Raw genomic sequence first — 20,235 nt, forward strand, 5'->3', positions numbered from 1 at the left:
CTACCTCAGAGTTCAGCAGCTGGAGGTAGTAACAGCTCTCCGACTAGCCGAAGGGAGACTTACGATATGCCCTGGACGCTGCTCTGTTTTGTTCTCTACGCGCGTCCGTGATGACACGCTTTCGTCTCCTTTCGCCCTCTAGGCTGCTACGAGCTTGTTGAAAGTCATCCATCACAATGCTTCTTGACGTCAATGATGAAATTGGCGTATAGTCATGGGAGGGAATCTCCCCGATCGCTATCGCTAAGCTTCTGCAAATGCACTTTCACTTTGTTTGTCAATCCAGTAGGCTGTTTTGCCATGACGATTTAGTAGTCATCCGAGTGACTACTGGTGGATCCCGGCGAACATGAAGTCATTTCCGCAATCTCCGGCTCCGTGGCTGACGCCGTCTGGGCCAATCAAACAAGAGAGTGCGTGTTATCCAGGCACCGCACCATGCATCAGCCATCAGCCATCAGCCATCAGCCATGGCACCTACCTAGTTATATGCTATTAATGCACTTACATGGAAGGGACCCATATTATCCATGGGAATTTGAGAGAGAGGTTTCTTTCTAGCAGATGGCTTACGCCATAGAAGGCATGCGAAAAGAGATGGGGTTGTCCAACCTAAGCTCCACTGGTTCAATTACGTCGAATAAGACGTGCAATTGAAGCCAGCAGTATTTGAAGCTCGGGATCTTGTGAAAGTCTCAATGTAGTATATATAGCATACTGTTGCGCCTCATAAAATATTCATCTCGCCTTCAAACGAGAGTGAGAGTTCAATCATAGTCTTCAAATCCTCCAGAACATCGACCTATACTTTCAAGACTCGCTATCCTCTTTCCTGTCATTGCAGCATCTTCATCTATTGTAAAAATGTCTTTTTCAGTTGCTGGCAAACAATCAGGACCCATTGGGTTTGGAATGATGGGTGTGTGCTTGGCACAAGATCATACATACTGCGTCTACAATCAAGCTAATATTTTCGATAGGTCTTAACCGTCCACCAGTAATGCCATACGATGAAGCGTCTAAAGTTATGAAAACGGCTTTGGACAACGGTGCAAACTTCTGGAGCGCCGCTCAATACTATGGAACGCCAACAGCAAACTCTCTGCATCTGCTTAACCATTATTTCACGATATATCCCGAAGACAGCAAGAAAGTCATTCTCAGTATCAAAGGTGCCTTTAGCAGGGCAGGTCCAGATAATAGCCCGGAGAGCATTCGAAACAGCGTTGATAATTGCCTGGAAGTCCTGGACGGCAAAGCCTTCCTTGACATTTTCTCGCCGGGGCGCATTGATCCACAAGTCCCAATTGAAGAAACTGTGCGTGCTCTCGTGGAATATATAAAGGCAGGTAAGATAGGTGGTTACGGACTCAGCGAGTGCAGTGCTGCCACAATCCGACGCGCTCACTCCGTTCATCCGATATCTGCCGTCGAAATCGAGCTATCGCTGTTTGCCACGGATATTCTGAGCAATGGAGTTGCTCAGACATGCTCAGAGCTAAAGATCCCTATAATTGCATATTCTCCACTGTCTCGGGGGTTCCTGACGGGGCAGATCAAGAAGCTCGATGATATCCCCGAGAGTGATACACGCCGCCTCTACCCACGCTTCCAGCCAGAGGTCTTTGACTTGAACATCAAGCTAGTCGAACAAATTGAGCAACTGGCGAAAAAGACTGGTTACACGATGCCGCAGGTTGCAATTGCATGGGTCACGTCTCGGGCGACTGAATGGAACACTCCTGTGATACCCATTCCAGGATGCACCAGCGTTGCGCGTGCAGTGGAAAATTCCACGCAGGTTTCTCTTAAAGAAAAAGATTTGGAAGAACTCTCTCAGATGGTAGCCAACATGACTGTCATTGGCAACCGTTATCCAGAGATGTTTCAAAAGTATGTATACCAATGATGGCAGGGGATTATGGAAGTTGGAAAGTTCTCAAGGCAGAAAGAAGCAGCTATAGTCAACTATAGTAACCATTTAAACCAAGAGGCATCAAGGATATTACAATTTTGCCAAGACCAATGGTAGGGGTGCAATGTAGATGTTTATGATAGGCTGTAGAAGGCACTCTCAACTTCTTTGTAGCTAGTTACGATACAAGGCAATATAATAGAGAATCAGCAACATACGACCATACCTTCTCGTCAGATTCTTCATCCAGGTTCAAGTTTAGCCTTCTTGAAAGCCTTGGGACGTATTTGTTACAGCATTACACACTTCAAATAGGGCGGGGTTTTTGTGTGACATGCTTCTAGCCACTCCTACATGCCTAAATCACTAGTATCAAGCCGTGAGGCATTGTGCATATAGCTCTGGCCGCCCTGATAGGCCTGCAGACGACGACCCCACCAGGCCACCATACATGTACACAGCCTCTCTACCATTAGGCAGAAGTCGTCATGGCGGTGAATGTTACTGGAATATTGCTAGCAAATCAGCAATCACTGCCGTCCACCTTACTTATCGCGCACCACCAAAGCCTTACCGCCAGTCTTTTCCCTGCATTATATCAGCCACTTCGCATAAAACATGCCTCTATCCGTCTCTGATCTCAAATATTAACGTCAATAAGACGGCTTGCTCCCGCCTAACCAGACCTTTTGAAGTTTCAGCTTCTTCGGACTATTGAATGAAGTAAGATAGCCCGGGTACTGTTTACAGGAGCAGGAGTATGCGCGCGTAAATGAATCTTGCTCACCCCTCTCTCGCAGGTCAAAAAGTGACTCGTTTGCCCTCTTTGTTATAATTCCGACACACTGCGTATGTCATCAGCACTCTTGTAAATAGAGATGACTGATTTTGCCATCGGGATTGTTTCGCAAGGGGCTCAGGTCTGCTCCATCATCGCGAACTACATCGGCTCTCTCAAGGATCGCGATGAGGACCTTGCTTCAATTAGTCGACAAGCACAAGACCTGGAATCTATCTTTCAAACTCTCAGTGAATCTCTGGCGCAAGGATCTAAGGATCCCTTGACTGCTCCAGCTGCCGCTCATGTTTCAAGCTCCATTCAAAGATGCGAAGCTGAGCTAAACAGCTTAAAGCAATTCGTATCACGTTTCTCGGGTAGCGTCTCATCTAAAGCTCGCCCACAAGACAAGATCATACAGCAAGCTAAAAAACTGAAATACCCATTTCAAAAGTCGGATATATCTCGAGTTCAAAAGTCGCTCGGGGCGATCAAGGAAACTCTTGATTTGGCTCTCCAAAATCTCGAGCTGTGAGACATCTACAATCCTGAATATTTTATTGTTGCTGACTTAGTACACTTTTATTAGACGTCACATGCAATTGGCAATAAGCAAGTTGATCAACCTTGAAGAAGCGTCCCGGCAGGCATTGAACAGCCTACACGCAAAACAAGACACCTTGCTAGAGCTATTTACTCAAGACATCACCACTGAGATGGCCGCAATTGGCGAGCCCGATCCTAGGACGTCCATTTACAAGCTCGCATCCAAGCGGAGTCTTCTAGCGACGCTTTGTGCCGGCTTGGAGCATCATAAGAAGAATACAATATCCACCTTTGACACCCTCCAAAGAGCCCCTGCAGTTAAGGGGAGCTCGTGCCCTTGCCGCCGGCACCTAAGTCATCAGACTAAGCGAGCTTCTTGGTTGTCATGGAATTTTTGGGACGATGAAACCATTTATTTCGACCATTACGAAGGTTGTAAATATTTCAGAAGCAATGGCGATGAGCGGAGCCGTGTCCGCGGCTTAAGATTGACGGGCTTGGTAAAAACTGCCATCATAGTCACATTCTACACGAGAACTGGTGCAGGCGGACATAGCCTCGCCTCAAATCTTGAGTATTACGCAACCGTTGACCGGGAGACCTCCCCTGCCTTTCGCGCTCTGTCCGTTCTGAGGAAATGTAAAACTATGCTACCAAGTCGGGATATCCTGCTACCAGATCAACAGGCTCAGTGGGAAAGATTCACTCTGGCAGCAATCCGGAAGCTTGAAAGTCTCTTCAGATTAGGTAAAGCGGGGGCGAAGGATGTTGACTCATTCAATCGATCTCTACTCCATGCGGCAGCTGAGCTAGTGAGTAAAGATTCTTGTCAGACAAGCCGATTGATACAGAGGCAGTTAGCTGACTACAAGCCTAAAATAGGTAAATCCAGACCACCATCATAATGTTCACATCACGACCGTAGAGGAAGCTTTTACTTTACCCATTGCGCGGCTTGCCAAATTTCTTATCAAGAAGCAAGTATCAGCCTCGCTGAGAGACTTGTATGGAAAGCAGGTCATTTGGCGTTTCATTCAGTACACAACAGAATAAAATCCTAGTACTCTCTCAGCTAATATACTCTTAAAAGGCAAGCATTCGTCACCGCAGTCGGCCACGAGCCATCATCAATATCTCTCGCCGAAGCATTTTACCCAGATAATGCAGATATCCATGCCTCAGAGCAGTTCTCTGCTAAAATTAACCTAAATCATGGCAAACTCGCTCAATCTTTCGAGTTCTTTGCTGCAATTCCAAGAGCAGCCGAAGGTATGGTGACCGAAGGTTGCAGCGCATTATCACCCTCCCTTTCTCGTGACTTACCGCTCTTGAAGTATTCTACGGTCCATTATCAGTGGCAGTCTTGTTAGGTGATCAATACGAAACATGTCGCCTTTTACAGAAACATCCAAAATGCCTAGAAGAAAGAGATTGTCGTTTTGGTCTGACTCCCTTTCACCTGGCCTTGGGCAATCCCGAGTGCTTGCGAATCTTAGTCGAAAGGAGCAACCCGTGCCTTTTAGTTCAGTCCGTCAACAGCCGATATACTGTCCTTGGCTCTGCTATACTCCTCAGTCAAGCCCTTTGCGATCGACGAGAGGACCAAGACGAGTCTTCATGTCGATGCACCCTCCCTCTGAGGATTTTGCTGGAGGGTGGGTGCCCCATAATACCCTATCTAGACTTCAGGGTTGACTATCATGATACCTTGATTTCATATGCCTCGCTACACTGCAAAATCCACCTAGCCAAGTCGCTTTTGCAACGTCGGCAAGAGCTAAAGTCGATTGCGTTAGACCATCTTTCGCCTTTAGAAGTCCACAAGTTCAATCTGCACAGGCCGGCTGCCCTTGACATATATGCTATGCAAGTTGATGAAATTCTGCGCCATAGAGGAATCATTGAATTTGGACCTCTAAGCACATATTTGGAAGAAGATCCCATACATTGCCAATCTCGCGTTCAAGACTGCAAGTCTATTTACCACGAACTGTCTAACGCTGAAGATGCTAACATCTACTTTAATCTTGGGTTCCACGATCTGTCAGCTCGCTTAGACAAACCTAGAAGGTGGCAGCCAATTATTCATTTGCCGTCCATCTTCATAGGTACCTCATTTGTGAAATGGTTGCTGGATCATGATGCTCCCCTTTGCGAATGGGTGAAAAGTTTGCGACTTCCTTGGACTGGCTTTGTTGCAGATGCTTTTATCCTCTCATTTAGAGGTGAAAAAGTCCCAGGTAAGTATCCTGCCCATGAAGACCATAAAAGACTGGTACATGAGCTTGAAGAGCGGATGTTATTGGACAACTCGCTCGATAGCTGCGAGTGTCGGTGCTCGCCTGGAGGCTGCACGCCTTTTGTGGCGAGGATGAAGTATATGGATTTAAACAGTACCGAGCTCTATATTGCCACTACCATCACTGCGTATTTCAATGAGTACGGTAACGCTTTGCGACGAGATCACTATTATGCTGCGATACGGTTCATCACCTTTCAGGCACTGGGCATTGCGCATACATGCGATTGTGGAAGGGAAGATAGTCGGAGTTCAGAATTTGATGCAGAGGAGATTGCAGAAATCCAAGATGAATATGCAGAATTGTTAGAGATTTTGGAGTCGTTGACAGAGGAGTTTGAGGCACGTGTTAACGAGATCTTTGAGGCAGCTACGGATGAAGTTGGCAGTATGACTGCTTTCTGGAGTGACTATTGGTTTTGCAGGATGAGCCAAGTCCGCTCTGAGCTGTCTGAAGCGAATGGGACGAGTAAGTCAGCGGCGGAGGATTTGGGTGTTATCTGGGATCCTGAATCTGAGGAAGAATTATGGATAGAACTAGAAAAGCTTTTGAAAGGCTGGGATGGCCGGATTGGCTGGAAAGGTTGGGATTATTACTTTCAAAAGATCGATGAGATCGAGTAGATTGACTGATGAGATGGAATAGCACACTCTCATTTCGGAGTTCCGATATTGACAATCTATCAGTATTTAATAGATACACAGGAGCAGGTTTTCATACCCTTACATTCAGCCGTAGTAAAGAATACATCAGAAGGGATAAAAAGTACAAACTCTGCCAGACTAAACCGATCTTACCTTTGTCAAACATATTAATCGCAAAGCTTGTGTCTTACTACTACTCTTACCATTTACTACATAATTTTCATATGTCTTTTGTTTGCTTCTTAGTGCATATGTACAGTCGAACTTTCGACTAATTACAAGTATTGCCAGTAGATAATGCGGGATTTCATCATTTATCCAGAGTCAAGGCAATGAGAGTCAACTCAACTCGGGATCCCGTCCAGTTCTCTTCTTGAGTCTGATGTCTTCTATTGGTCGCAACCCAAAACTCCAAATCTAGAGTCATACAATTCCATTTTTTCGTGGTTAAATAACCTAGCGCTCTCTTTTACTCCTTTACCCACCATAACTCGCGCTCTCTGTACCTAACCAAACCACTAGCAGCCCATTACCGCCTCCATAAAAGCCGTGTCTTGACGCCATTCTACCAACCATTATTAGACAAAGTAGTAGATGGAATGGCATTGGCCATTTCCCAGGGAGAACATTGTGTGCTTGTCGTCCTTAAAACCCGCGTATGCCCGGAATTGGTTACCACCATCGCTGCATCCCATCACGTTAGCCTGCGAGCTTGACCACGCTGGAGAGCTTTACAAGACTTACCCAACATGCTGGAAGTTTGGCTGCGACTGGGCGTCGCCGTTAACAAACCAAGAGAAACGAGCGCCAGAAGAGAATGTGCAGGCCTGAGCTTGCCCCTCCCATTGGAACCAGAAGTTCTGTCCCATAGTGCATATGTTGTCTCCGGAGGGCTGGAAGTTGCAGTTGCCATCGTTTTGGCAGAACTAACAAAACGATATTGTCAATCAGAAAGCCTGGACAATACCTAGGCTATGGTGGTTATAAACTTACAACAACGTGGGAACTCTTGGGTAAAATCGTGCCCTCGCCTGAAAAACCATCGCAGTTCACAAGGTGTACGCCCGAGCCATCGCCACGCTTCCCAAGGAAATCATTGATGTTTGATGCTGCCACGTCCGCAGCAGGGGCAGCAACCGCGAGCTGGAGGAGAGGTGCAAGAAGAGCGAAGAACAGCATTTTCTCGTACTTTGTTTGAACAAGGGACTCTATATTATTGGAAGACTTGAGTTGATAGGTTGAGTTGATAGACCAAAGTCCAAAAGGCAGGGGACTTGACACTCTTTATAGAAATGATCGTCGCAACGATGGGTTCATTGATGATACGAAAAATTGAAAGCTTATGGGTTGTCACATTTGACTATTACAACCTGATTAGTTTTGAAACCCCAGTTTACGAGGCGAATTTGCCCGAAGTTGTGACACTGGCAACTAGAGCAGCTAAACACACAAGCTGACCTCTTGGTAGTGCTTACGGCTCACTGTAGGAGACAGGGCTGTATAGGTGTGGGAGCGTAGGGCGTAGGGCGGAGCAGTGTCAATTGTGGTATTTTAGAGGTACTTGAATCATATAAAAGTTGGAGAAGGAATTTGCTATGCTTGATGCTGGTATTACTTGGAATAATTTACTTCATGTAGTAGAATACCATTTTTATTTAAAGGGATGATATAATAAGGCATGTCTCTAAAGGTGGTTTCGGTACTCTGCTGAGATTAGACCAGCAGAAGCACGAGATGCCTTAATTTACATCTGATATATCCTCAATTATCCCACCAATACGAACCATTCGTCTCTGCCTGGGTCAGCTGCTTTACACCATTGTCGGTGTCGGTCAATGAAAAGTTCAGACAACATACAAGAGTTCTGTTAAGCTTACTTAGTCCACGAATATACCTAGACAATCTGGGAAGGTGGTATTTCATTGACCCCTGTAAACAATAAGCCTAATTCTTCTTGGCCAACCTCATTGACTAAGGAGGTAGGGCTGTATGGTCTAGACAGCATATTGCTTACAGTACTTGTCCGCACTTGGTAAAGCCTCTAAATTACAGTTACTAAACAAACACGACTACCCGCTAATGCCACAGTTTATACCACTGCGCATGATTGATATCTTTTTAAAGGTAAGAAAACATTTGTTTTGTATTTTCTTTGTCAGCAGCGCAGTATTTCGTCTAACTTGATTCATACCAGATTTTTGTTTATATCCCATTTGCCAAGCAGTACGATACCGGAAACTGTATTTAAAGAATAAATAGGGCTTTTCCGGACTTATTCTTACACCTGTTTTAGCATATGGACCCAGGTAGGTATGCTATAGCTGGAGCGTTGGATCATAAAGAACATCGAGCTCCTTGAAATACGCCAGGTTCAGGAGGTAATGACTGCTATAACGGTGGTAGATACTATCTCACAATTCTTTCGATTTATTAACTCATTCGAATTGGATTCCATTGATGATGACTTGTCTATTTAGCTAGTACTGCTCACATTAAACGCCGTTGTAACATTCCATTCTAGATAGGAGAAACAATTGCTTCTAGCGGAGCTAATGCGTATCTACCTCTCTTTATCTATCCCGAAACCTTCTATTAAATCACGTTACTCGATGAAATCCTTGATTAACTCTTCCGTAGTGGGTAGATGTAAATATCAGGTATGCCACCCATATCCGAGTATAACCGCAAACTGACCCTTTCGCCCAAGAAAACAACAACAAAAAACGAAAATAAAACCGGTGCTTTTCTCATCCGAATTTGATAGTCGTGGCAGACGTTGATAGTGGGTAGCTCACTTCATTCTTCCTTGGAAGCGAGAACTTGGAAGCGATTGGGCGTCGTGATCCTCAGTTGGCGCGGAGGGGCGGATCTCGGGGCACATTGGTGAGGCGGGCTGGGCATCTCGCTCAAAGGCTGGGCACACTCGTCGACATCCCACTCGATACGGCTGGTTCTGTATTTGCTGCCAAGAAAGAGTGTTAGTGAGAACAAAGAAGCAATAGGGGGGGGGAGAAAAGGGGGTAGATGAGTCTGTCTTACAGTCGGCTTGTCATGCAGGTTCGAGCATACATGGCACTCGCAACGGAGTTTGTGCCAATGTGGCAATCCCAGCCTCGAAACTCGATTTTGACAACCTGGAGATTGTGAATGTGCTCGAGATCCTCGCGGAGAGAGGCTTCTGTATGGCTGGGGCCGCAGTTGCGGAGGACAATGTTGCGAGTTGCGCCTTGGGCGATTCGGTGGATGTGGTGGCCGGGGAGGCTCTGGAAGCGCTGTAACCAACGAATACCGATCTAAAATGTTTAGTCAATGGAGCCATGATGGGAGAGAGGATGGTTTGGGAAAGGGCTTACTCTCTTGTTCTTGAGGAATAGGCCATTGTTGCGGACGTGTGCAAAGTATGCCTCGGCGGAAGCGACCTCTACAAAAGTAATGGTCGCTGTGGCCGCGCCATTGGTGATGTAGAACTCGTACACCAATCCACCTCTAATAAGGCCGTCAATATCGCCGTAAGTGGTCTTTTCAGGTAGATTGACAAGCCTGACCGATCGCAATTGCTCAGGTGCAGGAGAGAGACCGGGCTTGGGCATGCCCATGGCCCTTTCAGGAGACCCGCTAGATATTTCGTGGTCATCGTCGACGCTGTAAATCCGAGGAAGGCTAAGCTCGGCATAGTTTAGTCCACCATTTGCTGGTTGATTGCCTTGTCGTGGTGGTGGAAAGGGGTAGATGCCAAGTTGGGCGCCCGGGTCGATGTACGGGCTGGAGGTGAAGGAGCGGCAGTTGAATGTACGAGGGGTGCTCGTGTAGGAGAGGGAATCGGCTTCGTTTGCGTTGGAATTGTCTGCGTAGAAGTCTTGGTCTGGAATGATGCTCGGATAAGTGACAGTTTGCGAGCTCAGGCAAGCATTGAGGGCCTGTTGAGACAAGTTAGATCTTCCAACTTGGAAGCTGGAGACGGGAAATCTGACCTCGATGATTCTGACATCCGTTATCGGAGTGCTGAGAAGGCAGCGGCAGAGGTCGGCTATTGGCGCGATATCAGTATGATGGGAGGGTTCTGGAGGAGGACAAGCTGCGTACAGTGATTCTGGGCGGTTCGGACGAGATTTTCGTAGTCTGCTCGAGGAATGGTCACTGTAGCCTCTGGAGGCTCGGAGAACTGGCGAGTTGGATGCCTAGTTAGCAAAATGCTGGTCTGCTGTGTGTGCTGTGTATGTTGTGTAACAGTCTGGGAACAGCCAATGGATTGTAGAGTTGGATTGAACGTACGAAATTGCCACTACAGATTCTGGTTAGCTCATATCATCGGCACACAAAGGGAAAGAAAAGAAAGAAGAGGGCTATGAGGTGACAGCTGCTTGCAGAGCATCTTTGTGTGACTTTGAGATTTCCCAAAGAGCGAAATTGTACGTCAAAGGCAGCCATTATCCAGCATCAGGGAGAGAAACGGCAGGGATAGAAGGGGAGGCGACGTACCGAAAGTCTTGCATGGTGAAGATGTTTGGTGGACGAAAGATGCATGGGAGAAGAATTTTGCAGGAAGCAGGCAGAGGATATATGTAGAGGAATTAGGCTGGGCTTTGGCAGTGCGTTGAAATTACCTGCACGGGTCGCTGCCAGTTGGCGGTGCCGGCGTTTGCAGGCAAAGGAGCAGCGCGGCTCAGCAGGCAGTTTGTTGCAGTGCACAGATCAAGGAATGGATGCATAGTCATGACGATGATAGAGAATTAATTTGAGGAGATATTTTATTAATGGTTGTTTGTGTAGGTGCATGCATGCACATGTCAATCTACAGGCAAATGCCCAATGACTTTGAAGCATCTTCAACAATGGCCATGTACGTGGATGAATTTTTTGGAAATAAAAACATGTTAATACTTGTAAAAGGCAAAAACCATTTAACACTAATAAAGTAAGTATTGTATGCTTGATAAAGCGTTGGCTATGTCCAAGCCGATAGAGGCCAATGCAAGTACATACGTCATTCATCTACCCGACATGGCGTCTCTTCTCTTCTCCTTCTACCATATTTGTAGCTCCTGTGCTCTAGACGAGTTCAATACATGATGTACAATAAAAGTGCTCTATATTTCTTTTAAACGAAACTTGGCAATTCAGGTAATTGGGTACCTATTTGGTCGCACCTTGCCAGCCAAAGCACAAGATTTCCATGTAGAGAAAAGCGATGCGCAGCCAAACGCCCCATTTCATCTCCAAGTTTCCAAGACAAACCGTATCAATTGCCAAACAGCCACAGCAAGAATGTTATAAAAAGTGCATGTACATGTAAGCATCTGCCGCGCGTGAATCCGTCTCCACCCACCCATCATCGGCTGCCGTTGCTGAAATTGCTCGGCGGCTAATCTCACATCGGCATCTCCTCAGCCTCGTCAAGCAAACGCACAACCTTCATCCTTCACCATCCGGACACGGCCGGTTCGGCTCCAGCAACTTTCGATGCCACTCGCGTTCGCTCAGCGACCGTGAATCAGTCCAAAGAGGGGTCCAGGAAAACGATGCAGCTGTTTGAATCCGACCCGTGTCGCGTTCGCTCTGTTCCTACGGCCCTTCATGCGACGTGATTCACAGCTACGGTGATTTGCCCTGATCCGCAGAGCCATTCATCTCAAGTCTATGTTGTGTGTCTCGCTCACTTCGAAGCAGAGCTACATCCGCCTTTACCGCTTTCCCTTCCTTCACCGAATACCCATCCATCACGAGCTTGTTTACTGAGATGACTTGGGCGTTGCTACAAAAGATCAAAAAGATCAAAAACATACAACAGCCGGTGTTCGCCAATGGTCACCCACTTGACTACTAATCTGCCGGTTAATGGCTTGTCTATGGGGGAGCAGACGGGACCCCGAATTCTCCACTACCTATGGTCGTATGTACTTGTAACTCCGACACAATTGCTTATATCGTCAGTATAGAATGATGCTTTTGCGTAAAGTCTCATATCAAAGCCACCTACAAGGTCAGGCAAGTTTTCATTTGCTCCTAGCGCCTTTTCTCCTCGCCGCCAGCAGCCACTTTTCTCCAAACATCAAAAAGAGCTTCTTTCCACGCCACGAAAGTGGCCGGGTTCTACTGTATAGCCAATAACACCAGATGAATTACTTCCAATCTCTAGTCGGCGTTGGCAATTCCTCCATCAGTAGATTTTGGAACCTTGACCTTTCACCACTTACTCCCTTGCTGGGCGGGTACTTCGTAGTCGTGGCGAGTATCTGTAGATCTAACTGAGGGTGGCTGCTTTTGGCCTGCCTTCCGAGAAGCCATCTCTTCCGTTTCTCCAGGCGTCCAATTGTGTTTCAAGTAGACGGCATTTGTGGTCATCTGGAGCAGAGTTCCTAAAAGAACTTATTGTTCCCATGCCAAGCGTCTGACGCAATACAGAAGATTACGCTCGTCCCAACAGGGCTTATAACGGCCACGCGTATGTGGGCTTTCCTGGTATAAGTAAAAGCTTCAGGATTCGCCAAGTTGTACTGCATCGCCATCTTTGAGAGAGGCATTAATTGTATTTGGAGAGTCAAAGTGGCTATCTATATATAAATGTCCTCGGGCGTTCATCCCCCTGCACAATGTGTCGTCTCATGTAAGTAAATTATCGTTAATCGTCTTCTTCAAAACTCACTGGCCACATCTCATCGCTCTGGCTCTCGTTTTTAAGCCGTCTTTGCATTCGCTTCTCGTCGTCCTTCGCCTGTACCTCTTCCTTTTAGCGGAGCTCCAGCTCTTCCCAGTCCCGTACAGGTATTACCGTAGGATCATATTCCGAGATAACCTCCCATACGTTTCCATCTTTAGCGTCCCACCTATGCACAGAACGTACAAAGTTGTCCAAAGTTTCCAGGTCGGGTAAGCACACCCATCCATATCGCATTCCGTTGCTTATTCCAACAGCCGTTGGTCTATATTCTGAGAAGAGGCTGAACAGATTTCGTCCGTCGAAATTTGTAAATCCCGACGTACGATATACTCTTGTGGTAAATGGGAAGAATTCTTTCGGTCTGGGTCGCGAGCCTTTCCAATAACTCTTTTGTTCCGGGGTTGCAGGGGCATTTGAGCGCCGTCTGGCAAACTGTTGTTTCTTATGAGATGATGGGCTAATATCAAGCTTCTTTCCGTCATTGGGAAGCGCCAAAAACTGAACGAGCAGTACCACTGTCCGCACAGTATCCGTAGCAGCGTTATGCGGAAAAATGGTAGTCTGGGAATCCTGCGAGTGCCTGTAGCCTTCAAAACCACATGCGGTCAGAGTGTCACGCAAGCTAGGTCTTGCGACACCATCAACCACACCGCTTGCCACTTCCTGAAGATCAACCCAGTATGTGAAATAGTTCAATAGGTTTGGATAGAGGGCTGATAGCACCTGTAACTCGAAAACGACAGCAAATCCCGTTAGAATAAGAGGCGTGTCGCCCGGTATCCGGCTCCGGAATGACTCTATGATGCCTTTAATTGTCTCCTCTACCTTGTCGCCCGAGACATGCTGTTGTGACCCGTATCGATGTTGTTCACGACCCTTTTCTCGCCTTTCTCTGTCGACAAAGCGTATCCAGTGTGTTTCCAATCCTATCAAGTTACTAGCTTCATCTAATGTTTCTGGAAGTTCGCGGTTCCCGTGGGTTGGTGGAAGAAAAGAAAGGCCAATCTCAGCCGGCTCTGAGTTATCTCTGCCCCATGGCTCGGCATCAATGATGACAAAGGCAGCACCATTCGCGCAGTCCTTGAGAGCTTTTATATCCGAGATACGAGATTCGTAGAGCTTCCGCCAGTGTTTTGTTTTGAAAGGTGGTCGTGGTCTGTAATGCATGTTTAGATGCAAAGCTGGGCTTCAGAGGGTTACAGTTGAACATGCAAGAAAAATAAAGGTGGAAGAAAAAGGTTCGCAATGCAAGAGGGCCTAGATCTATTTTAACGCTGAGGGAGGGGCGCTAAACGCTACGGTCGTATGTGGTAGACTGAGGCATAAACACGCATTATATATTCAGCCACGGGGAGTTCTCTTCAAGCCACAAAGCTTGGAAAACGAACCAAAGCTTGCGAAATGCTAGGTCATGAATGCCCAGCTGCCATTTGGCTTGTATCTTGATCGTACTGTTTACTAACATCTACGTGATTAGCTTCCAAGTGAGGTCCCTGAGAAAAAGTTTACTATTACTAGTAGTATTCTCTCGTTTATACCTTGTATAGCACTTTAATGAACTGCATTTGTATTACTTCATATTTATGGGAGGTCTTGTATCTTCCAATGCAAATAGTTGTATACAGTAAGCTACTCTCGAATTCCAGCCTGATATTACTGGACAAGTGCATACCAATTTGACTAAGATGGCTTTGTAACTCAAGGCGATCATGTCTACCTCTCTAACACAGAATGAAATACAAAGTGCAGTACCCTATAACTACCTACTACTACTACTATATGCAATAATATTACTACTGCAACTGCTACTGCTGCTACTTTCGGGGATAAGTAACTATATTATCATAGATTTTATGTATAATCTAGCTGCTTTATTTATCTAACTAAAGTGCTCTAATATAGCTAGAGTGCTGGATAATAGAACTGGGATACTGGATACCCTTTTCTTATTTATGTTTTTTTTCCCCTCCGCAGCCCTTTGTCCCCTGGCTGGAATAACTACTATAGAAAGCCCCTAACCAAAGAACCGGACAAGGGAAACCTTATTTCTCCCATAAACAGAACCTCGCTTTAAACATATACAGATGCTCCAAATTTAAATTATAGCTACTATTATAGCAGGAATAAACTATATCCTTACTGCTATAGATACATAAGACTAAAAAGACATCAAGACACATATTGCTCCTCAATAGCCAAGACGCCTCGAGGCTCAGCAACCAGAGTAATAGTAAATAAAAAAATGATGGTTATTATAATAATAAGCCAATTCGAATTCGCTTTGACTCGCTGCCACTACCACAGTTTCGGTTTAAATGAACGTCCCTCCTTACATTTCCCTCTGATCTGAACCCTACTCCCCTGTTCAACCCTTCAAGACATAGCAAATTTATCCACCTTTTCGGCCCAATCTTATCCCATTTTAACGCGCAGCATTCTTCGTCACAGACTGCAAATAACCTAGCAAAAAGCTTTGGTCGGCTTGCGATATCGGCGTCGCATTACTATTGCGAGATGGTGGCGCATTTCGTTGCCCATCAGCAACAGATCCGGATATCGATGGCATCCGGGGCATGGAGTGCCCAGTCGCAGCTGGTCCAGCTTGTTGCGCATCTGCTGCAGCTTTGGCTGGCGTCCCAAAGAGAGAAAGAAGCGCCCGCTTCTGTTCCGGAGACACATTTGGCTTGTAATTGTAGTTGGATGCCGTATATTGCGTGGTTTGGGCTTGAGAGCTCATGGGGATCGGTAGGGCAGAAGGCGAAGGCTGAACCACCTGCCCGGGGCGAGGCTGTCCCGGATTGTTGTAAAGCCCTGCGAATGGAGGTAGATTGGACTTGGCTTGTTGGGCCGGCCCAGCTGACTGGGCCTGTTCAAGAGACTCTCCTCTCTGAAGGATACGAGATGGCTGCGCTGGATCTGTCTTGATGGTAGACGTTGCAGTAAAAGCTTGCTGCGTCGTGATGGCATGTACAGGATGAGCAGGATAGTTAGGTGGTGCTCCGTTACCCAGGCCTCCATTCAAGTTCTGCAAAAGGTTCAATGCGGCAGATGATTGTTGCGGAGGTGGAGCAAAGTGGGGAGGTTGTCGATGGGTGTTGGAAATCGACTGAGGCATAGCATTGGCATTGGCTTGGGCGTTTTGGGGCTGCCTTGCTTCCGCTATCTTGAGAGAGGAGAGTGCGTTTGGTAGCTGTGAGTCTGCTTGGGGAGCACGCTGTGAAGAACTGGAAGATTGCAAAAGAGACAGTAGAGCACTGCCTTTGTCCTTTGAAGCGTTTGTTGCGGGTTGTTGCATGGCCTGAGCTTGCTGGTTTTGTGCTCGCATCGCTTGTGCCTGGGCTAATAATGCTTCGATAGATGGCGGGGCGGCGGATGTTTGCACCTGAACTTGCTGAGTTTGAACGTGTTGGGTTTGAACCTGCTGAGTTTGTGCTTGCTGATTCTGTGCTCGCATAGCTTGTGCTTGGGCTAACAATGCTTCGATAGATGGCGGAGCGGATGGCTGAGCGGCTGGCTGAGCGGTCGGCTCAACAGACGGTTGAGCGGACGGCTGCAAGTTCAGCAAGCGATGTAATTCCCGAGTGGCCCCATCAAGAGATTCAATGGTAGGCTCAGCAGCGGAAACGTTGTTGGGTACCCATGCCTCATCTTCGGTAGGATCCTCTTCAATAGGCACATGTTGGTGGTGGTGGATGGTATACGCCTGCGGTGCACCAACAGACGCTCTCTTCGCAGCGTTCTTCTTCTGAATAACGATCCACTTCTTCAAGGGAACTAAGAAAGGGGCAACCATGTAGAACTTGTTGGCATTTGTCCCGGGGCTAGAATCGTAGTGGTTATTGTTTTGAGGCCCCTTCTTCCTGAGAGTAGGCAGATCGGACAGCTTGTACCATTCAATCTTGCTGATTTCTTTTCTGGTTCGAGGCTGGAATACCGTATCCATGGGAACATCTCGAAAGACGTAGAGGCGAAGATGCTGCTCTCTCATAGGGATTTCAATGTATATGGGCTTCACCTCGTTTGGTACCAGCCCAGCCTCTCGGAGGTCCAATCCGGTCTCCTCGTAGACCTCCCTGACGGCACAGTCCAAGTCATCTTCGTCCTTGTTGATCTTGCCTCGGGGAAAACTCCAGCTCGCCCCCTTCTTCCAGCCTTTGACGAGGACTACCGAGTCCAGGTCATGGTTGAGCATAATAGCCCCGCGGACTGGCACGCGAGTCTTGTACTGCAAAAACTCTTCGAATGCCTTGGTATGGTTCTCAACCGAGAACGAGGCTAGCAGCGGGCAGTGTTGGAAGATTCGTAGACAAAAGGTGCGCAGCGTCATAGACGGCAGGGTCGGATCGAGCGGCCGGATGAAATCTTCGTAGAACCATTGTGCCTCTTCAACTTGGAAACATAGTCGGGCAACCGAAGACAGGTCTTCCTGGGGAAGGTTGATGATGAACCGGACGCAGAGATCGTCCAGCCCTATTGGGATTAGAATTGATCAGCATCTCACAGCAGCCAAGAGCGAGTTGACAGGTGGGGTGGTATTACAGTCTTCCAGCTGCATCTGTTTCTGAGCCATGTTTTGTCTCTCTTCTCGTTTTGGTGGGATTGTGTTCAGCTCAGCCCCATGCTCTGATTAATAATAACGGTACGACGGCTTGATCTTCACGACTTGGCCAGACTGAGTGCGGTTCGGACATGTGACAGGATAATGGGCATGGTCAATCGCTCGGGGCTTCAGCAGCTGAGGAATGGATCGCGACGCGCGCTTCAGCCACAGCAAGCTATTTGCGAGATGGCCCGCTATCGTCAGGCGGTTCGAAAGCCGAGATTAGGCGGAGGGAATGGCTGCGCTGGGAGGGCTGGCGATTGCGTGGCTATTCCTGCGATGGGGTTGCCGAACGAAGATGCAGAAGCTATCAGATGTCAGTGGCCAAGGTGAAAAGGCCGTTGCGGCCGTAAATCAAGCCAGCGTTTGTCGGATGATGAGCGGCAAGGCTTCGCACTGTCTCCGCTGAGGGGACTTTGCGCTTTGATGTACAAGCGCCACAGCCGCCACACAGTGTGCACGCGCAACTCGACCGAATTATAGCTTCAGCCACGCTGCCCAACAGCACAGCCACAAGCTACCTGTGGCTCGCATCGGCGTGGCGGTGCTGGAACTCGCCTATCTTGGCTTTGTGGCTCCGGATCTGCGCCGTGGCGAAAAAGGCGTCAGAGGCAGCCGGCCAGCACAACGGCCGCTAAAATCTCCCCTGTAACAAGGGCCTGTTAGCGGCTGCTAGGGCCACTGCCGTGGCGTCTCATTGGTCGCGCGGCGCTGATTCAGCGTCTTTTCAGCACCTTGGCCTTCTGAACAGCAGCTGAATTACATCATGAACTGGAGCCGTTTCCAAAAACAGGTTCTCGGGCTATGCCATGTGAGCGCCGCCATCATTCACTGCACACTTCACAGTGACGGCGTTGAAAGACGAGCCCATAAAACCAGAGCATCAGACGTGTTTTTTTCTTTTTCTTTTTTCTTCTCCCGCTTTTTTCTTCTTGTTACAAGCACAGCAGAGCCGCCCAAGTTTAATTACTAGTGCTACCGACTGCCTTGTCTCATCGCGTTTGGTTGGCTGCCAGAGCCTGTGTTCTAAAAACAGCGTTTGGCGCTCAAGGGCGGCTTCTGAAACAAACGACAGCAGGCGCCTCTCCAGTCGAACTGAACAGAGGCATCCGATTGTCGACAGGCCTTTGTTTGAACGCTGCTACTTTTCTAGAAAAAGAGCATAAATATCGAATTCATCGCCTTTCCTAGAGCCTGACGACTTTTACTATCTCATCTCATCACAACTCAGACACAACCGCAAAAATGGCGAGCGTATTGGCGAATGTCATCGGCAAGAGGATTCTGCGAGAGAATGTCAAGAATAAATTTGGCAAAGAGGTAAGATGAGAACCGTTGCATATCATGCACATTGCAACAATCGAAATACTAACAAGTGCCTTTATAGGATCCATACTTTGAGCAAGTCCCGGCAACTAGACTTGACGGGCGACCTACAGGCAAATTCAAGAAGCGCAAGAAGGCCCTGCCACCAGGCATCTCGGAGCACGATGGCCAGGTCTTGACCAAGGTCAAGCGACGCGCATATCGTCTTGACATGTCCCTTTTCAATTTCATGGGAATCCGCTTTGGCTGGAGCAGCGTAATCGGTCTTATCCCTGCGTAAGTCTTGTCAGTCCTTGAGTGTCACATAAGACACATACTAACCTATCTCATCACAGGGCCGGAGATGCACTCGATGCCTTCATGGCACTCATGGTGTACAGGACATGCTGTCAGGTGGAAGGGGGCCTCCCGACCAGCGTCAGACTCCAGATGCTGATCAACATTGTCCTCGATTTCGCGGTTGGGCTGGTTCCATTCCTCGGTGATCTGGTCGACGCAGTATTCCGTGCAAACACCCGCAATGCAGCACTGCTCGAGGAGCATCTGCGTCAAAAGGGCAAAACTGAATTGCGAAAGAGCGGACTACCCGTCCCAGCCGTTGACCCCAGCAGCGCCCAAGAATACGACAGGATCCAGCGAGAGGATCCCCCCCGAGTATCGATCGAACCCCCCCGTCCCGCCGAGAGTCTCCAGCGCGGTACGATGACCGGCATCACCACGAGCCGAGAGCTCCAGCCGCCGCGGCAGTTCGCGATGGCCGCGGTTATCTGGGCCGCAACACGGCTCCCCCCTCACGATGTTGAGATGGGCGAAGTTGACTCGGGTCAACACCACCAGGGCTCTTCAAGTCACGGCGGCAAGAAGAAGAGCAAGTGGCACGGGCTGCTTTAGTAGATTCGAGAGGTTTTTTTTTTCTTTTCTTTTTACTAGCGCAGGATGCACATATCGCAGGATCGTTGTCTGAGCGCCCGTTACGAATTTCCTTTGTGTTGACACATTTCCTTTGTTTCTGAGAACGGGATATCGCATGTCTGGGACGTGTCTGGTTTTACGGTTACGACGCTTGGGGACTACAAGTTGGAACTCTTGCATTTTGAAGAGTGTGATTTATGAAGGAGAGAGAGAAAAAAAGAAAGAAAGAAGGATACAAAAGGTTTTCCGCGTGGAGGTATTTCTTAATGATAATTATGCGAGAGCTTTGTACACGACGCAGCGCCTAACCTAGAATAAACCGGTGTTTGCGAATACACGACGAAGTCGTTCTATGGTTAGCAAGGTCATTATTAAGTAGATAGATGCATATAGCAAAAATACATGTATAACCTCAAGTCTACATGGCAACATGTCATTTCTTAGCAACCCGTTTTAAACGCGGTGAAGACAAAGCTCGTGATCGGCGTCCGACAACACATTGTCTTCCGTCTTATGGCTTCATGTGCCGCTGATTAACGGCTTGAGCACGCAACTA

At 47.7% G+C, this 20,235-nt stretch overlaps 7 protein-coding genes across 8 annotated transcripts; 3 read left to right on the plus strand and 4 right to left on the minus strand.

Annotated features, from left to right (window-relative positions):
- Nucleotides 1–864: 864 nt before the first annotated feature.
- Nucleotides 865–1,909, plus strand: TrAtP1_010004 (uncharacterized protein; the record flags this gene model as incomplete). The annotated part of the gene is made up of 2 exons (XM_014089521.1): nucleotides 865–919; nucleotides 981–1,909. 2 exons carry the CDS (start codon nucleotides 865–867, stop codon nucleotides 1,907–1,909), a joined length of 984 nt encoding a protein of 327 aa, XP_013944996.1.
- Nucleotides 1,910–2,793: 884 nt separating this feature from the next.
- On the plus strand, nucleotides 2,794–6,182 carry TrAtP1_010005 (uncharacterized protein; the record flags this gene model as incomplete). The annotated part of the gene is made up of 5 exons (XM_066114519.1): nucleotides 2,794–3,224; nucleotides 3,283–4,051; nucleotides 4,122–4,216; nucleotides 4,330–4,508; nucleotides 4,574–6,182. 5 exons carry the CDS (start codon nucleotides 2,794–2,796, stop codon nucleotides 6,160–6,162), a joined length of 3,063 nt encoding a protein of 1,020 aa, XP_065970615.1. The 3' UTR covers nucleotides 6,163–6,182.
- A 579-nt stretch (nucleotides 6,183–6,761) lies between these two features.
- On the minus strand, nucleotides 6,762–7,362 carry TrAtP1_010006 (uncharacterized protein; the record flags this gene model as incomplete). The annotated part of the gene is made up of 3 exons (XM_014090011.2): nucleotides 6,762–6,867; nucleotides 6,928–7,109; nucleotides 7,177–7,362. 3 exons carry the CDS (start codon nucleotides 7,360–7,362, stop codon nucleotides 6,762–6,764), a joined length of 474 nt encoding a protein of 157 aa, XP_013945486.2.
- A 1,617-nt stretch (nucleotides 7,363–8,979) lies between these two features.
- TrAtP1_010007 (uncharacterized protein) lies at nucleotides 8,980–10,676 on the minus strand (the record flags this gene model as incomplete). Its single annotated transcript, XM_066114520.1, has 7 exons — nucleotides 8,980–9,136; nucleotides 9,223–9,476; nucleotides 9,537–10,100; nucleotides 10,155–10,210; nucleotides 10,267–10,345; nucleotides 10,456–10,465; nucleotides 10,663–10,676. 7 exons carry the CDS (start codon nucleotides 10,674–10,676, stop codon nucleotides 8,980–8,982), a joined length of 1,134 nt encoding a protein of 377 aa, XP_065970616.1.
- A 2,234-nt stretch (nucleotides 10,677–12,910) lies between these two features.
- TrAtP1_010008 (uncharacterized protein) lies at nucleotides 12,911–14,008 on the minus strand (the record flags this gene model as incomplete). Its single annotated transcript, XM_066114521.1, has 1 exon — nucleotides 12,911–14,008. The coding sequence occupies one exon, from the start codon at nucleotides 14,006–14,008 to the stop codon at nucleotides 12,911–12,913; it is 1,098 nt and encodes a 365-aa protein (XP_065970617.1).
- Nucleotides 14,009–14,938: 930 nt separating this feature from the next.
- On the minus strand, nucleotides 14,939–17,992 carry TrAtP1_010009 (uncharacterized protein). 2 transcript variants are annotated; one of them, XM_014090009.2, is made up of 2 exons: nucleotides 17,381–17,992; nucleotides 14,939–17,311 (listed from the first exon to the last, which is right to left on the minus strand). In XM_014090009.2, exons 1-2 carry the CDS (start codon nucleotides 17,409–17,411, stop codon nucleotides 15,264–15,266), a joined length of 2,079 nt encoding a protein of 692 aa, XP_013945484.2. In that variant the 5' UTR covers nucleotides 17,412–17,992; the 3' UTR covers nucleotides 14,939–15,263. The 2 variants fall into 2 exon arrangements, with proteins under 2 accessions (XP_013945484.2, XP_065970618.1); XM_066114522.1 differs by having other exon boundaries at nucleotides 14,939–17,992.
- A 694-nt stretch (nucleotides 17,993–18,686) lies between these two features.
- Nucleotides 18,687–19,658, plus strand: TrAtP1_010010 (uncharacterized protein; the record flags this gene model as incomplete). The annotated part of the gene is made up of 3 exons (XM_014090008.2): nucleotides 18,687–18,761; nucleotides 18,829–19,043; nucleotides 19,103–19,658. The coding sequence occupies 3 exons, from the start codon at nucleotides 18,687–18,689 to the stop codon at nucleotides 19,656–19,658; spliced, it is 846 nt and encodes a 281-aa protein (XP_013945483.2).
- Between the last annotated feature and the right edge of the window lie 577 nt (nucleotides 19,659–20,235).

The sequence above is a fragment of the Trichoderma atroviride genome, chromosome 5 (assembly GCF_020647795.1).
Source record: "Trichoderma atroviride chromosome 5, complete sequence".
Classification (NCBI taxonomy): domain Eukaryota; kingdom Fungi; phylum Ascomycota; class Sordariomycetes; order Hypocreales; family Hypocreaceae; genus Trichoderma; species Trichoderma atroviride.